The 21,141-nt window shown below is 46.1% G+C and overlaps 1 protein-coding gene across 1 annotated transcript; it reads left to right on the top strand.

Annotated features, from left to right (window-relative positions):
- The first annotated feature begins 3,406 nt into the window (after nucleotides 1-3,406).
- Nucleotides 3,407-21,141, top strand: ENO1 (enolase 1). Its single transcript, XM_083163293.1, has 12 exons — nucleotides 3,407-3,544; nucleotides 7,076-7,166; nucleotides 9,654-9,749; nucleotides 11,641-11,699; nucleotides 14,430-14,499; nucleotides 14,827-14,960; nucleotides 15,446-15,668; nucleotides 16,643-16,840; nucleotides 17,373-17,574; nucleotides 19,056-19,164; nucleotides 19,254-19,312; nucleotides 20,667-21,141. The coding sequence occupies exons 2-12, from the start codon at nucleotides 7,082-7,084 to the stop codon at nucleotides 20,734-20,736; spliced, it is 1,305 nt and encodes a 434-aa protein (XP_083019419.1). The 5' UTR covers nucleotides 3,407-3,544; nucleotides 7,076-7,081; the 3' UTR covers nucleotides 20,737-21,141.

Below are 21,141 nucleotides of genomic sequence, written 5' to 3'. Positions count from 1 at the left end.
TGGCAATGAAAAGGGGTCTTCAAGAGGGAGGCATGATTTGTACAGTGAGCCACAGAATGTCAGAATCCACCTCCCCCTACTCAGAGCCGAATTTCCCATTAGGCACGTGAGGCATCGGCCTAGGGGCGGCACTTGTTTGGGGGCGGCACTTGGATGCCTGTGATAGTACTGTCAGCCCAAAATGTACCAATAACTGCAAAATATCCACTGTACTGTACTATATTCCATCTTAAATAGAGTGTAAAAGATAGGACATGCAGATACTGCCCCTATAAACTGTCCTACTTAGTAAACATTATTGTTGTGCCTAGGGGCGCTCTCATCCCTAAATCCGCCCCTGCCCCTACTGCCGTATCCGGCGGCGTGTATGCCTGAAATGCTGAGGGCCTATTGGGGAGATATTCAAGGGGAGGGGCTACAGGCTAATTGTAGTAGTAGTAGAGAGACCGGTAGCCCCACAGGTAGGGACCCTGAGATATATAAGGGGGCAAACCCAACGTATTCAATATTCAATTATCTACTGTGTTTACCACGCAGGGCTATTCAATTATTAGTCAATTTCCCCTGTGTGTAAAACCATAGATTCTACGGGCTAATACTGTGGAGAACAATCTATGTTAAGTGCACCACCTAGGTCAGGGTTAGAGAACCTTTGGCCCCAGCTGTTGTTGGACTACACATCCCAGCATTCCCTTCAACAGTTTTATCATGGCCAAATAGCAAATTGTAGCAGGGCATGCTGGGATGTGTAGTCCAACAACAGCTGGAGGGCCAAAGGTTCCCCATCTCTGACCTACGACTTTGCTCTGTTTCTGGACTTCCCTCTTAACGAATGATTGCTATTACCTGTTCTAAACAGGTAAATGGGTAAGAAAGGTGTTTCCACACAGGTAATAACAATCAAACATTAAGAGGGAAGTCCAGAAACAGAGCATTGTGTCCCTCCTGGAAAGGGTCATGTTGGGAGGTATGGTACACTAACTCAAACCATAAATAACTGTCTTTTTTACACAAACTGAGCCGCAGAGCCGCCCAAAGGATCTAGATCTTTTCACCGACCGACCCGGGTCCGCTCAGTGACCCGTTTTGCCCATCTCTACCTACTAGAGATGTGTCGTTCGCGAACGATCCGGTTCTTTTGAACGGATCCATCAAAAGAACGAGCGAGCCGCCGATCCCAAAATGGTGATCCGGATCGGTTTCGCTTAGCATTACATACAATACAATGCACATTGCATTGCTTGAGCTCAGCACTGCCCCCTTTGGCAGCTGAGATATTTTCTTCTAAATGGCTGCTTGTGCTGCTGCTGCTGCTGCTGTGTCACGTGCAGATCTAGATTCTTCTGAATCTGGAAGCCCTGAGGGAGGTCTGGTGACTACACATCAACAGCAGACTAAGCAGAGCAGAGGCATTGGCACTGGCAGGCATTTCAAGATTGCTTCACCTGAGTTCACCAGTAGTATCACAGAAAGGTGTGTAGTAGAAGTATGAACACACAGACACACAGACATAAATTAGGCAGTGCACATGTGTTTTTTTTTTTTTTACTAGATCTGTGTTTGCTGGGCTGTGTAGTACATTTAACTTTAATTTGGAGGGGGATGGGGCCTTCTTTTAACTTTCATTTGGGGGGGGGGAGGGGGGGCTCGGCAATGAGCAAATTTAGTCTCCCTTGGCAACGAGCAAATTAATACCCCTTTTACACCGCTGCAAAACCCCGGGTCTTCAGCGGGTCAGACCCCTGTCAGCGGCAGTGTAAATGGGACACGCTGTGTCCCTTTATACGGGACTTCTACCCAGGTCCTGGGAACTGGATTGTTCGTCAGACAAGCGTTGGTCAGACAGTCACTAGGTCGACATGCAGAAAGGTCGACATGGGAAAAGGTTGACATGGGAAAAGGTAGACATGGACGTTAGGATGACATGAGGAAGGTCATAAGGTCGACATGGGGTTTTCGCTGTTTTTTGACCCGAATGTCAACACAGTTGACATGGACACAGTTGGAAGTGAGAATCGGACCCTCGCATCGCTCGCAATGCTTTGGGCACAGTGTCTCACTTCGCTCGCCACACTATTATAATCTCACTCCATGCCCTAGTGGAAGGTAGGGCATGAAATACCGCCTGTCGGCACATGTCGGCTCAAAAAACAGTGAAAATCCCCATGTCGACCTGCGCCCTCAAAATTGATAAACTGCCCCAATATGATCAATACCCCAGGACACCACCTCACAAAGGATTATTCCCTGTATTTGTCATTGTACAAGTATATAGGTAGGCATGAGGGAAATGGTTGTATTTAATGGGTGAGTAGACACTTTTATTTTTATATCATAGGGACCCCCTCCTTCCTCCCGAAACTGGCAATGAAAAGGGGTCTTCAAGAGGGAGGCCTGATTTGTACAGTGAGCCACAGAATGTCAGACCCCACCTCCCCCTACTGCCGTATCCGGCGGCATGTATGCCTGAAATGCTGAGGGCCTATTGGGGAGATATTCAAGGGGAGGGGCTACAGGCTAATTGTAGTAGTAGTACAGAGACCGGTAGCCCCACAGGAAGGGACCCTGAGATATATAAGGGGGCAAACCCAACGTATTCAATATTCAATTATCTACTGTGTTTACCACGCAGGGCTATTCAATTATTAGTCAATTTCCCCTGTGTGTAAAACCATAGATTCTACGGGCTAATACTGTGGAGAACAATCTCTGTTAAGTGCACCACCTAGGTCAGGGTTAGAGAACCTTTGGCCCCAGCTGTTGTTGGACTACACATCCCAGCATTCCCTGCAACAGTGTTATCATGGCCAAATAGCAAATTGTAGCAGGGCATGCTGGGACGTGTAGTCCAACAACAGCTGGAGGGCCAAAGGTTCCCCATCTCTGACCTACGACTTTGCTCTGTTTCTGGACTTCCCTCTTAACGAATGATTGCTATTACCTGTTCTAAACAGGTAAATGGGTAAGAAAGGTGTTTCCACACAGGTAATAACAATCAAACATTAAGAGGGAAGTCCAGAAACAGAGCATTGTGTCCCTCCTGGAAAGGATCATGTTGGGAGGTATGGTACACTAACTCAAACCATAAATAACTGTCTTTTTTTCACAAACTGATCCGTAGAGCCGCCCAAAGGATCTAGATCTTTTCAGTGACCGACCCGGGTCGAGCCGGGTCCGCGAAAAGATCCGTTTTGCCCATCTCTACTACCTACTGGGACTGGTCACTGGTGGTGTATGTTTAAGCCATCGATGCTGGATACAATAATCGATGGTTCGCTATAGCTGGTGGTAAATGTTACCATCGATGCCCCACGATCGTACCCCGCCCCCTCCTGCGTGTGTGACAGATCCCCTGTCCGCACTTCCTGGCTTACTGAACAGAGTCGAATGAGCAGCATTCAGCCAATCAGGGCTAGGCAGACGGTTTGTGACGGCCAATCAGAGCCGGGCCCCTATGAGGGGGCTGTGCTGTATAAAAGCCTAGCGCCGCTATAAGTTCGTCTCGTTTTTCATTCGAAGTCGAAGCGCAGAGTTACAAGCAGAGGTAAGGGCCGGCTCCGCTGGGGTCACGGAGCCTCGGACGCTGCTGCTCAGTCCTGGCCTGGAGACATTGGATGTGCTGCTGCCAGTGTTACCTCCTGCGTCATGTGCACGTACTGGCTGGCTGCACCTGCACCGGCGTATAATGGGCTTACTGCGCGTATAACTGCGTCCCGTCCCTGGCAGCGGGTGCTGTGTGCATGTAGTATGCGCTGCCAGGGCTGCGGTCTGGTGAGCGTGATGTGCAGTAGGTGGTGGCACATGCATGCAGAAGTGGCTGCTGGGAGCGCACTGTGCCCTCAGCACATAGGTGTGCCATGTGTATGGGATGGCAATCTGACACTGCGGGCTACTGTACTGGATGCCTATGACAGATGCTAGGTCTCAGCTGCTGCCTACCAGAAATAGCAATCTGCATTCATAGGGGAGGCTGTCATTGCTGACTTCATCTTCTCAGTGTGCCTGCATAGGCCATTACTCTGCTGTCAGTCCTCGGGGCCAGGTACAGAGCAGGGTGTCAGGATTTGCCATTGATGCCTTGTGGGATATTGCATATGCTTTGGCCATCTTCTTATATAATGCATTCTAGAGCACTGCTTATATATGGTGGTACTACATATCAATGGAGGCAGTCTGCAGAAGAACTGAGTCGTTCTCCTCCTAAAATGGCTGCATCACTGTGCCAGCTCTCGCTGCCATGTCTGCCCCTTGGGCACTTGCTTTAGAAGGAACAGAATTCCTATCTGTCCCTGGCATTAAATCAATTTGCAGTGGTTGTATGACTTGTGATACAGGAGATAAGTGGGTGTGGTACACTTGCAGGTTAGATAATGGCTGCCATATTATCTGGGTACACTACACACCTCTCCAGCTCTTAAGGTGCCCATACACGTTACAATTATTGTATACAATATCGCATCTCGGTTTTGCGATGAGATCTAGTACAAAAAGTATGTGCTGCACTTTTTGTACTAGAGCTCATCTTATCATAAAACCGATATGCGATATTGTATACAATAATTGTATTATGTATGGGCAGCTCTACCTCTGTTTAGTGATGCCACTAGGAAATATAGGGATGATATTGGTTTATTAATAACTGATGGATTTCTAACACTGAACCGCATGTTTTATTTCCCCCGCTTCCCTATACATTGAATTAACATTGGATAAATGCAGTAATATAGCTAACCCCTTGCTATGCTGTTATATATGAAGTGCCCATTCAGTGGTTCTCTCTTCTGTGCCTACTGACAAGGCGGCTGCGTAGACAGCAGAAAGAACTGTTGCGCTAGAACATAGACTTGGCACAGAACAAACAAGTGGTATGTTTCCTAGCTGGTTGCCAGGACACCACTTCCATTAATTGCAGCATTGCACTAAGGGACCAGTTATTACTGTGCTAGATATGCTGCATTAGGGTGGTCATTCTGGCTGTCACCGGGTCTTGCTACACATGTGAGCAGCACGTCTGAAAGCCAGCCATTTTCAATAAATGAGCAATCCTGAATCACTGGATCCAGGGCCTGTCCCTGCACGAAAGGAAGTGCTGCTATGACTAATAAATGCAATCCCCTTCTACAGAGATGCGGCTGCCACTGTTTCCTCACGATTACACCATTGCTGCACTATTATACATAATCTTACCCTCTAGCAATAGGAAAGGGTTAATTAAATGTAACCCTGTCAGGCCATTCTGGATTAGAATGGATGCAGCTGTTGGTTTCTAGGCAGCCAATGGGGGTCTGGATATATACTGTATGTGGGTCATTGGTGACTCTTTCACTGCAGAGAAAGCTGCACTGAATGTTTTGCGTTGGCACTGCCCTTTCCCTTCAACCTTTGTACTGTCTTGTCTGGAAAAAGCAGTGCATGGCATTTACCTCTGCGATGTGGGAGGTCACCTCAGTAGCCGAGCATTGTGGAACTTGAAGATAATGTTCGACAGTAATAATGCCAGTGACTTCTGATATTATATGATGTACATTTTGAGCCTGTGTTTAGTAAGCAAATGACGTGTAATCTTGCATAGGTCAAGAACTAAAAATGTGGAGGGTTTGATTAATTAGACAGCAATTGGTAGAACAAGGCTAGATGTAGTGCTGATCCTCTATGGGAAAGATGGGCCCCTCAGCTGCGTGACCTGCAGCTACGTGATTACTAGCGTATAACTGAATGGAGGACACTCCTGCACAGAGTGGTTCTTATTTCAGCAGGTGACAAAGGGGTTAACCTGAAATGCTGCATTTCTGTGACGTTCTAAAGAGGCGGTCTAAAAAGGCGGAGGGAAATGGCATCCAGGAAGGAAGGTTTTATCAAGGACGCTATGGTTGTATGTATGGGCTATGGTGAGCTGTATACTCCACCGTCCTATGCCTAAATATAGGATGCTCCGTGGTTATGGCTTGCTGAATTGATTCAGCAAATCACAAGTTCTTCCAATACATTTGACCTTGTGTGAAAACTGGAGGTCATGAGCATATCCTAATAAAATGTGATGTTCTCCCCCCTCAGTGACAAGTCAGAATGCAATCTTCATATATGAGAAATGTCTGGGTTTTTTGTTTTTGTTTTTTCACAATCTCATGAAAACAGATACACCATAATGCAATACACTGACTATATAACATGTCTACAGTTTGTAAGCTTGCGAGCTGGGCCCTCATACCTTTGACTGACTGCAAATATCCAGTTTGTTGTATCGCTGTCTCCTATTGTAAAGCACAACGGAATATGCTGCGCTATCTAAGAAGCTCAATAAATAATGTCAGACCCAGAATGTTAAACTGACTTTGGTACTTGTTTCCTAGCATGGCACCCAGCGCATACGATCACATGCCGTAGTTAGTGGTATGCGATCAGATACGATTTTAAGGGTCATTTAATTGTATGTACAATATCCCCCCCAATATCAACCCGAAGCGTAGCACTCCTGTGAGAGGCGGCAGTACGCGTCCTCCGACCTTTTCATACCCACACTATCCACGTCGGCGTAGAGTTGATTCTATATAGTGTGGCGAGCCCCGCGAGGGGACGTATATTACTTAACCTGTACTCCGCATCCCCTTGCCACGCTTCGGGCTCGGTGGCTCTCTACACTCGCCACACTATATAAAATCAACTCAACGCCAACGTGGATAGTGGAGGTATGAAAAGGTCGGAGGACTCGTACCGCCGCCCCTCGTAGGCTCGCCACGCTTCGGGTTGACTTTGATATTGGTGGGGGGGGGGGGGGGTCATTTTACATTTTAAGTACCCATAAGGGTACTTGTACCATTAAAAATCCTATATGCTGTTATACAATTAAAAATCGCATGCGATCAACTTTGATGGAAATCGCGGGCGCCGTGCTCGGAAACAAGTACCCGGACTTTTACTACTAGTTACCTTTAACTGTTCTATCCAGAGCAAATGGAGGGTGTTCCTCCAGTAAGGCTGTAATTGTGCATTTAATTGCTGGACTCTTATTTGGCATGTGGGTGGTATATCTGACATGGGGCTCATGTACTTACATGTATCCTTTCTATGCAACCAGGACACCATGGCAATGATAAAGGTCCATGCAAGAGAAGTCTTTGACTCCCGTGGGAACCCGACTGTGGAGGTTGACCTGTATACAAAAAAAGGTTTGTAGGTCACTATGACACTTGTCCTATAAGTATGCCATAAATACATAAGGAAGACTTGTTTAATCCAGAAAGCTGCCATATAGATATTCTCTCATCCATCTTTGCTGCGGTCACACCGAACAGGCCCTCTTGACATGTAAGCTTTTTTTTTTTTTTTTTTTTTCACTCTCCCAAAAAAGTTCTGTTCTAGGTCGCATATAAAACTAATTTGCAGTGTCCTCGTGCATCCTAGTCTCTCTGCGGTGTGAGTGACATTTTCGGCAAGAAGATGCATTAAAGATACGTTAAAGATGCATGGGACCTAGTGGTTTACACCCAGAAGGCATTGCATGCTGAATGGTGTATTGAGGGTAGATGGATGAGGAAGCCTCTGTATTCTGTAAGCTATTTACTCATTACTACTGCCCTTAATGAAGTCTTTATTATGGGCAATGTGTTCACAAGCTATTTTGGTGTATATTGGCATAGAAGTGTGCACATGGAGCAAAAATAAATTAGAAAAAAAAAAAACTTGTCCTTTAAGTTTACTATATATTTTTTTTTTTTTTTCATTGTCCTTATTTTCAGGGTCTTCACTTTTTTAAATTGTCTGTCTTCCCCTTATGCTTTAGTTTGTTTCTGCTTCATGACATACGCTATGCCCCAGTCCTCACAGTGGGCTCTCAAGGCTGAGTTAAACCCCCATCAGACTGTAGAATGTGGTGGCAGTCTGTCATTTTATGTGAGGCTACCACGGCCATGTCTTTTTAAAACCGTCACATGCTATACTTGAGCATATTGCTGACAAGCCACCAATATGTTGCATTATGTAGGATTTCAGATTCATCTAGTAGTGTTTGCTGAATTCCGTTCAGTTCAGTGCACTCTTGCACTGCAGCAAGTAAGGCGCAGAGGCCATCGCCAAAAACGAATTGCATCAATTATTGGACTTTGACAATTGGCATAAAAGGACACTGATGTGCCCAGGTCAGCTGAGGGTAGCATGAAAGAAACTAAAGCTCTCCTATTGCATCTGCCGGCCACGCCTTTCATCTGCTGATTGGTCTACCGTTAGCTAATTTGCTCCCTCATTGCAATTGGAGAGCTTTTTGCAGTTGTATGTTCTATCCTAGCAGTCGCTCGCATCCTGTTTTCAGTATTTTGTATCCCCTGCATGTTGGTCCTTGCAAAACTTTATACGGCACTAGGTACTTTGTCGGGAGTGTACCCGGTTGTCCAGGGCTGTTAGTCGATATTGTTGCCAGTGCGAATGGTAAAATGCCACCTGCCCAGGATATTTGAAAAAAGGCATATATTTGTGTCCTGGAAAAAAAGGATGTGTCTTTGCAGGAAAATATACTTTCCACCCAGGTTTTGCACACCACATATTGGCCCCACCCAGAAATAAAAAAACTGATTCATACCCCTTACATTATTTGTCATGTTACCGATGCGCTATTCCCAAAGCAGGGACAGCACTGTCTCTGCTGCCGGCTCTGGGCTGCGCAGGAGATCTTGCGCATCCCCAGTACAGCTGGCTGGGGAGAGGAGTCGGTGCGCGCTGCAGGGGACTTTGCTGGAGGGAGACGTTTGAGATGTTAATGAGGCGAAGCAGGAAGTGTTATAGTGGTGGGATAATAGACTCTAATACATCTTCCCCAAAATAGCTGATCTAGCTGCCGCCCTATGCTGGACACTAGAACTTATAGTAAACGTCCTTGCCCTGTTAGAACCTCTACTCTATATAGTACTACTGGTCCTATCGCATCCTTCACAAGTCTCCTCTGAGGCAGTGGCCATTTTGGAAGTAACAAATTCTGCAGGCACCCCAATACGATCAATCGTCCAGTCCTATAAACCGCCAAGTGCATATTGTGTCATCAGTCATTGATGGGACAGCTAAAATTGAGTAATCCTTCTAATCCACTTAATAAATTGGATTAACATTTTTGGAATGTGTACAGCAATTGGGCTAAGCAAGGGTTTGCTAGAATAATGTTCGAAGCGCATTGTAAAACCGAGTACACCGGTGCCCTAATTGGCGATTTGGCAAGTGCATATACACTTCCCAATGCACGCTGCCACAGCGGTGGCCATGCTGAATTCCATAGCATGGCTCTCTAGCAATATCCTCCGTTGGTCCTGCATGTACAGACAACAGAGGCCATGCTGCATTTCATACAGACAACGGAGGATGTTGCTGCTGATACCCAGGATTGTTGTGCTTACACACTCTGTGATATTTAGATGGTCGTTCCTACTTATCAGAATCAGCAAAATTGTTTCAAATATCATCCAGTGTGTACCCAGCTAAAGGCTCTTAAGAAGTAGACAAACTTGAGACCGTAACTGGAAGTCTTACGGTTGATCGTGTCCTAAATATTTTATAAGGCTAGTTCAGAAGGGCTTGATATCTTCAGACGAGGAAACCGAGCTGTAGCGTATGTCCTTTTGGAATGGATCTGCATGGTGAAATGTTGTGTAAGGTTTATCTTTTCTTCTCAGGTCTCTTCCGTGCTGCTGTCCCCAGCGGTGCTTCCACTGGCATCTATGAGGCACTTGAACTTCGGGACAATGACAAAACTCGCTACTTGGGGAAAGGTATGGACATCTTTTGACTTTAGACTTTACACGTATGGGATGACTTGGAGAGCCTTTCAAGATCATGGTAGGGAGGAGGGGGGAAAAAGGGCACCTTGAGCACAGTGGGCCACCCACAGCACACCAAGCTCCCTGGTCAATGTGAATAGATACTGTGCGCATGCATACAGTATTTAGTCATGCAGCGGCAGAGACCCACAGGCCTGGCTGTTCTAACAGCACCCTGCTGAAGCCGGCAGGACGTGTTTTGCCCTTTTTAAAATTGTGCAGGTTGCCGCTCGCTGCTAAAACAGCCCAGAGTGAACACTATGACTTGTAGTTGTGTAGGAGACCTGGGGGTATCTTTAATAAGCAGCGGGTTATGAAAACTGCAATCGATGCTAAATCAGACTTAGTACATATTTCTGTTGCCGTTTTTAAAGCTGTTTAAATCGGCCAATGATCAGAGGCTTTGCTAACCTGCTGGTCAGTAACACTACCCCATGCAGTGCAACTTTGACAAGTTGTGCTCCATTGTAATGTATTGGCTTGCTGGACAGGTGGAGTCTTCAATATCCAAAGTTAAAAAAAAAAAAATTCTGGAGCAAGACTGGTGGTGACACCTCTTGCTTTCTAATGGTTCAATTTACACAAACTTTGTTTACTAAACAAGTATTAAACACTTTTTATATAAAACCTACCTTTATGCTGAGGGAGTAAGATGCAATACAGACACTGGCATCCCAACTAGCTCTGTAGTGCCAACATCAGTGATGCCTAAGTAACGAAGGACGTAAGTATGTGGGTAGTGTTGGGTTGGGTATAGGTCCTAGTGGGAGGAGGTTGGGGATAAGCCCCTAGAAGGGGGGGGTTGGGTATAGGCTAGTGTTCCCCCCCCCCCCCCCTAGGAATTTTTTGGGGCAGGGCGCTGCTGCACGGGGGCGGACCGGGTCCGCCGGAGTCACTAAAGGAGGCGGTCCTGGGCCGCCGGCGTCACTAAAGGAAGCGGTCCCGGGCTTCCTCCATCGTACAAAGTCCGTGAGCTACCGGGGAAGCCTAGCGCCGCCGAGATTGCGGTGCCTGGAGCTTCCCCGGGCACGCCATTAAGTCAGGCAGCAGCCGGATTTAGCAGGGCACTGCTGGAGGGGCAGGGCACATTTTGCCCTTTAGAAATCGGGCAGGGCGCAGCGCCCTGCTAAAACAGCCTAGCGGGAACACTATAGGCATTAGCAGGGAGTGTTAGGCTGCAGGGGGAGGGTAAGTATACTGTTGGTATGCCAGTATCCCCACCCCTGGTCATTTGTATGTATCCCATGTATATGGTGTACAAGTAACCTAAATGCATTCTGTGTTTAGACTTCCATCCCCAAGATATTGTATTATGATGTGCCAATATTCCGAAATACTTCAGGTCCCAAGCATTTTGAATATGGGAGACTCCACCTGTACTAGGACCCCATAGTGTGCTTTAGAGGGTAATAGGATGGGTGGCTAGTTCTTCCTCTATAAACTGAAGCACCAATACACGTACATCTCTGGTCCTTCCTACGATCTCCTGTCTCTTGTAATGACTGCTGTTGATCAGGCTAGCTCTGTTTCCTCATCTGTCTTTATCCCTTGCTCTCAGGTGTCAAAAGAGCTGTGAAATATGTAAACGAGTTTCTGGGACCTGCTTTATGCACCCAGGTAATGGGAGCCTGTGCCTTGCACTCCTCCCACTGCATGGGGTTTGACTAACTTTTTCCATTGTGGTATTCCTAGACACTCATCTCCTGTGTGCCACGCCAGAAATGCATGAGGTGTGCGGTAACCTAGGGCAGCCTGCTGAGACTTAACTGGAGATGTTGGTCTAGAAATGCCTCTGGAGCATGCTGGTGTGTGATCAGTGATTGAATGTGCTTGTCCTTTCCAGGTGTCTCTAAAGCCGTTGAGCACATCAATAAAACCATTGCACCAGCACTGGTTGGAAAGGTATGGGTTCTTGTTTCACTAACCGGCTGTTAACATACTGTGCTCCTGGGGTTTTGTTGTTTCTTACTAAAATGTGCTTCAGTCACCTGCAATCAGAGGCGAGCTGTGCAGTGGGAATTTAGGAGGGGAATGTTGTCCTATGAACATGGCTTGTGGTATATGCTCAATCACTTGTTGGTATGCAATAGACGTTCTTGGTCCTCCAAAAGCTCACCCGAATTGTTAGTAATCCAACAACTGGACTATTGTTTGAGGAATTCAGTTACCGACTGTCTTGGAGTGTGGACACCAGCCACTTGTGGTACCACCAACACCTCACTCCTACGCATCTCCATGGGGGTGAGGCCAAACCTGCTATGTGGATTCATTCTGTTCTCAAACAGCAAATCTCAAGAGTCTTGACTTGATCACGATGTCCCGTCTATTTAAGAAAAAATAGTTTGGAAAATCACATCTCGACCTTTGGTATGACTTGTACCCCTTTAACATTCGCAGACCCGGGTCATACCCAGGAATGTACCCTTTCACACTGGCCACCCAACTCGGAGTGAAGTCGGGCTGTAGGCTTGGCCAGGGCAGCGCTGGGAGGTAGCGGCGCATTTTCACTGCAGTGAACGGGATCTGGGTCACGCTGACCCGGAATACCAGTTCACACTGACCGCATCCCGTGTAGATTCCGGGTTCTACCCAGGTCAGGACCCGGGTAGAAATCCCAGAATGCTGAACACGGGATATTCGTCAAAGACCCTTGCACACTGCGCTAAATCCCGGGTTGATACGCGTTCATGTGCAAAAACCCGGGATATTTTTGCAAGTGTGAAAGGGGTATTAGTTGACACATGTAAGTGCTATACCATCGTGGACAAAGAGCTGCATTCCTGTTTATATGCAATGCTAATCACTTCATTATCAGAAGACTGCACATCTGCCACCATCGTACTGAGCATGTGCCAAGGGACCTTTGTGATGCCGCTCACATTGAAGACTTAATTGGCGCAATTGACAGCATTGGCGGCAAAGGGGACAGTGTCAACAGAAAAGGCAGATGTCATGACCGTTCTCAGGGCGTGTATCTGTCTTCAGCTGCGACTATGTATATAGAGAAACATGGCTCAATCACCATAGTGCTACCCTAGCAGTTGACGTTCCTTAATGTGTAGGCTTTGTATGACGACGCAGTAAGTAAGTCTACAATGGCTTCGGTGGGCACTGACTGTGCACCAGCTTTCATTCTGTAGCCTAAACACTTGCAGCTGTGTAACAAGTGCATACGAACATGACTTCTGCCCTAAGTGGAGGCAGAATTAAGATTTAGGATTCTTCCAAATAAGTGTTACTCCAGCATGAAGTGTATTTCCAACAAGTAAAAATGTTCTCATAATCCCAGATGAGTACAGGTGGCGCTTGCCTATGTATTATCGGGGGACAAGAGTAGTGTGAATGGGTATTGTTCAGTTGCTGGACTGCCATATCAGGGCTTCTGCCAGGAATATTGTAGCCGAATGACCCAGTTGAGAGCCGTCTTCCAGGATGACATGGAAACAGGATGAAGTTACAGCAACAGGTGTTTCTAGAGACACTTATTCAGTGTCCAGACGTCTTTCATCTGTCTAGTTCTTCAAGCGTATTACCCCATGCACTTGTGTTTAGTTCCGCTAGTAAGGGCTCCTTTGCATCTAGGTGGTGAGTAATTTAGCGTCTTCTAGGTAACTTGTGCTTTATTGGAAGTTACACAAATATAAAATTGAATGGAAAAAAAAAAAAGATTAACTGTGCTTGATCTTGCATGTGTGCAACCCTAATTATACTGCAATATATGTTCTGTAGGCGGCCCAACATCGCTCATTGGGGAATGCACAACATGACTGGCCTGGTTTTTCCTTTTTCTATTAAACAGATCTCTTGGCTTCTATAGAGTGCAAGCTTTACAAAAAAATAGAACTTACTTATGCAGTATATATGGAATAACCATAATGACTGGACTTATTATAACTAGAACTATATTTTTGGATCAATGAATTGCACACAATAAATGTGTTCTAGGCTCACACTGCTAGTGGCTAGTGTTCATGTATTCAGAATGCTGCAGAAGTAGAATAATGCAGCCCACACACGCACCGATCCCGGTGTGCGTTGTGGGCTTAACTAGCACACATAGCATCGCATCGTATGCCTTGTGCATGCGATGCTATGCTAGAAAAGGCTAGTACAAAAAGTATGTGCAGCACATACTTTTTGTACTGTACGATGAGATGCCGCGGGAGCGCGCACCCCATCGTACAGCATTGCACCGCCCGCATCGGTGCATGTGTGGCCTCCATAAGTTCCATGGGTACATGAAGACATTACAGCCAGCGTGTCATCCGTGCACATTTCCCTCCCCCCCCCTTCTCTTTTTTTTTTTTTTAAAGTTGCAATTTGCCACTATGGACACCAAATAAGTGTACAGGGTCCCCGAGCGTGGCTTACTGTGCTTGGCACGCTATTATAATTTACCTTTGCCCATTTGGATCATAAAGTAAGAACAAATCTGTTTAAAAAATCATTATGGGGGTTTTTCCATCACTGACACTATTTCTGACTTTTTTTTTCGACCAGATCCCAGCATGCTAGTGTCCATATCTCAGTTGGTGTGCCTAATTGCACCTGTAGCAGCAAACACATGGATCCCTTAAATGTTAGCAGTGTTCTGTGCCTTTGTCAGAAAGTAAACTTGTGTCTTCCTTGCAGAATCTAAGTGTTGTGGATCAAGAAAAGATTGATAATCTCATGCTGGAAATGGATGGTACTGAGAACAAGTGTAAGTCTCCCCTAAATGCCATGGTAGTAAAGTATATTTGCCTCTTTCCTAAAATGTCAATTCAATGTCGGGTGGTAATACTGGAGTTCTCCTATCCAAAATGAGACTATAGCTATCTACATCTGTCAAAGCAGCTTGCTCCCCTTTGGCGACCAGAAAATGCTTGCATAGCGTTGTGTTTTGTAGTTTTCTTCTGCCTTACCCCCCCCTTAAACTAGTTACCTTTCCCTAACTTGGCCTGTGGTGGGTTAAATAGCCAAGCTCTGCAAATGATGGATTAGCCACACTGTAAAGAATTTGGTTTTTAACAGTTCTTCCTTCTTCCAGCAAAGTTTGGTGCCAATGCCATCCTTGGAGTGTCTCTGGCAGTGTGCAAGGCTGGCGCTGCCGAAAAAGGAGTCCCATTGTACCGCCATATTGCTGATTTGGCTGGGAACCCCGAAGTCATCCTTCCTGTTCCGGTATGTGGCAAACTGTTCAGTCTCTAGTATTGCACTTCAGTTTTTGTTTTACATAGGGCCGTTCAATGCTTGTCAATGGAAAGGCACTGGGCATCTCCTGGCTGCTGAGTTACTGTCGCTGAGGGGAAAAAACCTAGAGCCATTAATACTTGCAATGCTGGAAGTGTGTTTATTTTTTTTATTTTTTTTGTCCATGTGAATTAGGAGTCTGAGCCATATAAAGCAGTAGTTCTCAAACTCTGTCCTCAGGACCCCACACTTTTTTTTTTTTTTGTCACCTGACAGGTGCAATCATTACTGACTGACCCATTTAAAAAAATCCATAGGTGGAGCTAATTCACTTGTGATTCTGTGAGGAGACATTCAAAACCTGCACTGTGTGGGGTCCTGAGGACCGACTTTGAGAACCTAGGATATAATGGTGCGGTGATGTGGGTGGTGTGTGTTTTGTTTCCCCGCTCTAACATTTTCTGCAATCTTTGCAGGCCTTTAATGTGATTAATGGTGGATCTCATGCTGGTAACAAGCTGGCTATGCAGGAGTTCATGATCCTCCCAGTGGGCGCCTCTTCATTTAAGGACGCTATGCGCATCGGTGCTGAAGTTTACCACAACTTGAAAAATGTAATCAAGGGTAAATACGGGCAGGATGCCACAAATGTTGGTGATGAAGGTGGATTTGCACCCAACATTCTTGAGAACAAGGAAGGTGAGATGTGCATAATGTATGTGTACTGACCGTTTCTATTGGCTGCTTCATGTAAACCACTGGGGTAGATCTTTAATGAACTACTTTATAATCGCTACAACAGCTCCTACCTGGACTATATTCTGTGCCACAAAACGTACTGGTCGGCTGTAAGTTTCTAAAGCGGTTTGCTTTTTAGGTTCCCCCAGTTTTACAACTGTACTTGTCATTTTACGCTTACACGTGTTTGCACCTAAAGTATATAGGCCTCGCTTGGTTCTTGGAGATGACGTAAAATGCAAAAGTAACTTAAGGAAATCGAATGGTGAGACTAAATTTAACATGAAGTTAGAGATTTACAGTGGACTATATATTTCTCAGGAGAGTATTTCATGGTCATTGGTAGGTGTATCTATAGCCTGTCACTGTAGACCAGCAGGAGGATGTGATGGGAAGACCAGGTCTAAATATATCTCTACTCCACTGTACAGGGAGCCATGGAATGTTAATGGAATTAGCAGCTCCCAATACTCAGCTGTGCTGCAGAAATGAACCACCGCATGGACAGTACTGCCATACATAATGGCTTTTGCTTGTGTCTACTGTAATAAACTACAGTAGGGATGCTTGCACTTAAGTATATGTGTGTTTGTATATGTATATATGGAATCTGCTGTTAGCTGGCAAAAATGCTGCTGGTCTAGACCATTACAAAAAGATCTAGACCTAAAAATGAATATGTATATAAATTCTGTTTCTGCTCAGTTGGCTAATCGTCCTGTAATCTAGCGATAACTGTTCTGTGACCCCCAAAGTATGCAGTGGTGTTACTATATCATAGTCCTGATGCAGACTCCATAGCTAATTAAACCAACAATTATGTGTGATACGTATAGTTTTTTTACTCACTGGATCTGCAAATTCTCTAATTTGGGCCAATTGTTTGCTGTAGTGTCGGCTCTGTACTATAATGATACATTCCCACCCCTATCCAGCTCTGGAACTGCTGAAGACTGCCATTAGCAAGGCTGGATATACTGACAAGATTGTGATTGGAATGGATGTCGCTGCTTCTGAGTTCTACCGTGATGGGAAGTATGACCTGGACTTCAAGTCACCAGATGACCCCAGCAGATACATCTCTCCTGACAAGCTGGCTGAGCTGTACATGAGCTTTGTTAAAGACTACCCAGGTATCCAATTGGTAGATGTTTGGATAGTTACTGTAAACCGTATGGGGCTTAACTTTCCTGTGCATGAATTAAGAAATCAACAAAATATGGCCTGTTGGGGCACTTGTGAACCCCTGATTTTGAATAATGCTATATTGCAATAAAGAATTTAGGACTCCTACTGCTTAACACTAAAATCCAGGTATTTGATACCTGGTTCTAATCTGGGATTCACTGCATTTACACCGCAGTGCCCAACTGGGATATTCCCGGGTTTGCACCATTCACACTGCACATGGGTGCAGTGTCTTTAGGCTGCCCCATTGGTCTAAATGTGTCCAGTGTCTGATTAACCTGGGATACCAATTTATGTTGCCTCTAAACAAAAGCTTTACCAGTGTTCAACCTCCAAACTTTGCTGGGTCTTTGGGCCTGGGTTATATTAAAGGGGCCCATTTACACGGAGGCTCGACCTGGGAAATGAGCCTAGCGTAAAAGGGGTATTTCCTATAGATTCTGCCTAGTAAACGTGTGTCATTTTGCCCACTTTCAGTGGTGTCCATTGAAGATCCCTTTGATCAGGATGACTGGTGCGCATGGTCCAAGTTTACTAGCAGTGCAGGCATCCAGGTCGTAGGTGATGACCTGACTGTGACCAACCCCAAAAGGATTGAGAAGGCTGTGGCGGAGAAGGCCTGCAACTGTCTACTGCTTAAAGTCAACCAGATCGGCACTGTCACCGAATCCCTGCAGGCGTAAGTAACAAGGAACCATTCAGTGATTTCTGATGGAAGCACAAATGTGCTTGTCCAGGGCTGAAACACGTTCTGTAGGTCCCAGGGATCCACCCATCCATTTTAAAAACCAAATATGTGATTTTTCTGGGTCCCATCATAATTTTTCCTTTGGTCCTTTCCACTTCCAATGTGTCCCGTATGTCCCTTGGATTCATGCCCTCAGATAACCATGTATTATAGCCATAGTATCGGCCACCTTAATGTTACACAGTATGAAGGTTGCTATGGAATGGCTGAACATATACAGACACCATTGGTGGTATATAGCGTCACTGTTTAGTGCATAGAGCTATATATGACCCCCACTGACCTTGTGTGGATTTGTAGAGCAGTAGGTGTAACGAAGTGGCCTGTATTACCCACCCTGACACTACACCTATAATGCTCACATTATGGGGTGTATTCACTGTGGCCGGTGAGGGGGTTAAACGAGGGGGTGGGGGTCTCAGAAAACAAGTGCTCCGCACCATTTAACCCCTACGCCAGCCGCTTACCCTATTCAACACACCAGGGTCCCCAAACAGTAAGGCTCACGGCTAATGCAGGGAGCCCGCTGCATTTAGCTGCTATCCTCACTGTTTTAACAGTTTCCCCCTCGTTCCAAAAACCTAGCGAGGGGTAAAATGGGGGGTGTGCAAGGGGTCCGTTGAATACTGACCCTGCGAGCACACAGCTCGGTGAAAGCATTGCATACACCCCTATGTAGGATTCCGTATGAAATCCCAGCGTTCAAAATCCTGACCGCCGAAATCCCGACAAGGGGGATGTGGATCGCCCCCCCCCTTGTGGGCTTGCTGCGCTCGCCACGCAGCGGGCCCGGTGCCTCGCTACGCTCGGCACGCTAATTTATGTCGTGGACACCCACAGAGGGAGAAACTGTTGGGATTTTGGTGGTCGGGATTCTGAACGCCGGGATTTAAACTGCATCCCCCTATGTATTCTCCCTTTTTACTAAACATCTATTGGCTCTGCTTGTCCTATGGTGTAGTAATCACACTGTGCCCACTCACAGGGTCTACACGGAGTACTGTGCCTCTCCTTTACCTGACACATTTATGGTGTGTCCTTCATATTTGGGGTGCCTGGTTCCTTTCCATGATGGGCTCCTTTTATGTATCAGCCTCCTCATACAAAAAGCCCCCCCGGCAGCCAACAGCCACACAGTAGGCAGCTCATAATCCCTATCTTTTGATGCAGATACAGGCATCCCAGCCTGTCTGTGATCTCCAAGTATTGCAGTATCTCTCTCTAGTACTGGGAACCTACCCCATAATAACACAATAGGTTGGGTTGTCCGCAGGATGGAAACATCGTTTGGGGAAACTTTCAATTGAGGCCTCTTAGTCCTTGGCAGCATCAGTCATTTAACATTGAAAACCATACAGTGAATAATGTAGCAGCACAGTGCATTCATAGTTACATTAGTACTTTTTCGGCAGATGTAAACTGGCTCAGACCAATGGATGGGGAGTGATGGTCAGTCATCGATCTGGAGAGACTGAGGACACTTTCATTGCTGATCTGGTGGTTGGCCTCTGTACTGGACAGGTAAAGCAGATCTCCCATCGCAAAACAAGATTACTGGGGAATCTAGCAGGAACTGGGGGCTCTTCACCATTTTATTTTATTTCCTGTAGATCAAGACTGGTGCGCCATGTAGATCTGAGCGTCTTGCAAAGTACAACCAACTGCTCAGGTGGGTAAATCAATCCTTGGCGGGCTTCCAGGTGCTGTTTAACAAACCCCATTAGCCCAGATGCCAGATAACATCTTGGATATTACAATTGATGACCGATGGTCATTATCGCAGCATCTAATTAGCGGCCATGTTTATCTTCTGACAGTGAATCTGCTATCAGGCAAAATCACATGGGAGAAGTCCCAGATCCCATGTGTTCTAGTGGGTCCGGCAGCTGCTTATTGAGGCGCACAGCATGATTGCACGAACACCAAATGTGTGGGATACGTGGCAAATTCTGTAAAGGTCATCCGCACGTGACACACTCTAGGTCTTCAAAGTATGGCACAAAGAAAGACCTGCTTGCCATGATGTGCAACATGCCCATGGTTCTGCTTGATATAGAAGCAGCCAGTCAGAGGCCTTAGTGGTGAATATCTGAGGTTACAGTTGGTGCTCTTAACATTGTCCATTATAAGAGGTACTAAAAGGATCTAGCTTCAGATGTTCTGTAGCAAACATGATCCAGCTGTGACCAGATGGCAGCAAACTAGAATTCACATTGCTGGTCCAGTTGGCCTACAGTTTATGGTAGTCTATTACAGTTAACAATGACTTGCTCAGTGTCTAAATCACTTCCTGACGGCTACGTTCTAGAGCAGGCATGTCCAACCTGCGGCCCTCCAGCTGTTAAACTACACATCCCAGCATGCCTTGCAATAGTTTTAGCATTCCCGAATAGCAATACTATGGCAAGCCATGCTGGGATGTGTTGTTTCACAACAGCTGAAGGGCCGCAGGTTGGACATGCCTGTTCTAGAGACTACTATGCAAAGCTGCACAATATTTTTGTTTTTTTAATTAGAACTTTATATGGACTTTAGCTGTTCACTACTACATAGTATACAGATGTAGCACCGCTTATCCAGCGCCGGGGCTCTATACACCACACTTCCCATTGGCGGGGGAAGGGAACCCTGCCTGTCTCCACTTCAGGGAGACTGGCAGGGTTAGGGGGGGGGGGGCAGCAACGGGGACCCGGGGGAAGCTCCGGTTAAAGGGGATGCCTGCATCTCGTGCATGCATCCCCTTCAGGCGAATCTTCCGCCAGCTCCTGTCTGAATGAGCCCAGCTCAATCTGTACAATAGATTAAATACAACCATGGATACCAATAGTAGGGGTTATATCACAGGAGATACTAGATGGGGAAGGAGCATTGAGTATTCTTGCTGAAAATGTCCCTTCAGGAATGGTAACACTTATTCCTTACTGAAGCAATGTTTATGCTGACTGACATTATGGTTAGAACTTCGGCACAATTGCTGTTCTAGCTAGTGTGAAATTGCTGAACTTCTTCCTTGAACCATGCAGGATTGAGGAGGAGCTGGGATCCAAGGCTCGTTTTGCTGGCAGAAACTTCAGGAAGCCAATTATCAACTAAGGACGGACACAGCACTTAACCATTTGATGTAGTCACTGTACACCTAGAGGAGTCTGCAGGCAATGGCCTAAACCCTTTACTGCTGTAGAGGCCTGTCTTACCACAACCCCCTGCAGCATTTACTGTACGGTGTTCCTGGGCCCCATTGTAATCATGCGGTTTCTGACCTTCCAGTCCCAGAAGCTTTGCTGCTTAGTAGGATGATTCCTTCTGTGTTACTCTTGGTGCCTGCTTGTTGTCTGTGTTTTTTTCTATTGTGGCTGTGGTCCTGATCACTTCAACCTTGTTTACTAGTATGTGTCACATTCTGTCAGGAACCTAGAAAACGGTTTGTCGGAAGTCCAGATACTATATAGTTACTATGTAGTTCTATGAAGGCGTAATAAACTTAAACTCTTAAGACGA

The sequence above is a fragment of the Crinia signifera genome, chromosome 19 (assembly GCF_055691185.1).
Source record: "Crinia signifera chromosome 19, ASM5569118v1, whole genome shotgun sequence".
NCBI classification, from domain to species: domain Eukaryota; kingdom Metazoa; phylum Chordata; class Amphibia; order Anura; family Myobatrachidae; genus Crinia; species Crinia signifera.
The sequence above is the reverse complement of the archived record's forward strand: the minus strand, read 5'-3'. Positions and strand labels throughout refer to the sequence as shown.

Excerpts from the sequence above, each read along its gene's own strand:
- ENO1 (XM_083163293.1), top strand. The coding sequence starts at position 7,082 with ATGGCAATGATAAAGGTCCATGCAAGAGAAGTCTTTGACTCCCGTGGG. Across the intron at positions 14,500-14,826 it reads GGATGGTACTGAGAACAAGT|CAAAGTTTGGTGCCAATGCC; the intron begins GTAAGTCTCCCC and ends TCCTTCTTCCAG. Across the intron at positions 16,841-17,372 it reads CTTTGTTAAAGACTACCCAG|TGGTGTCCATTGAAGATCCC; the intron begins GTATCCAATTGG and ends GCCCACTTTCAG.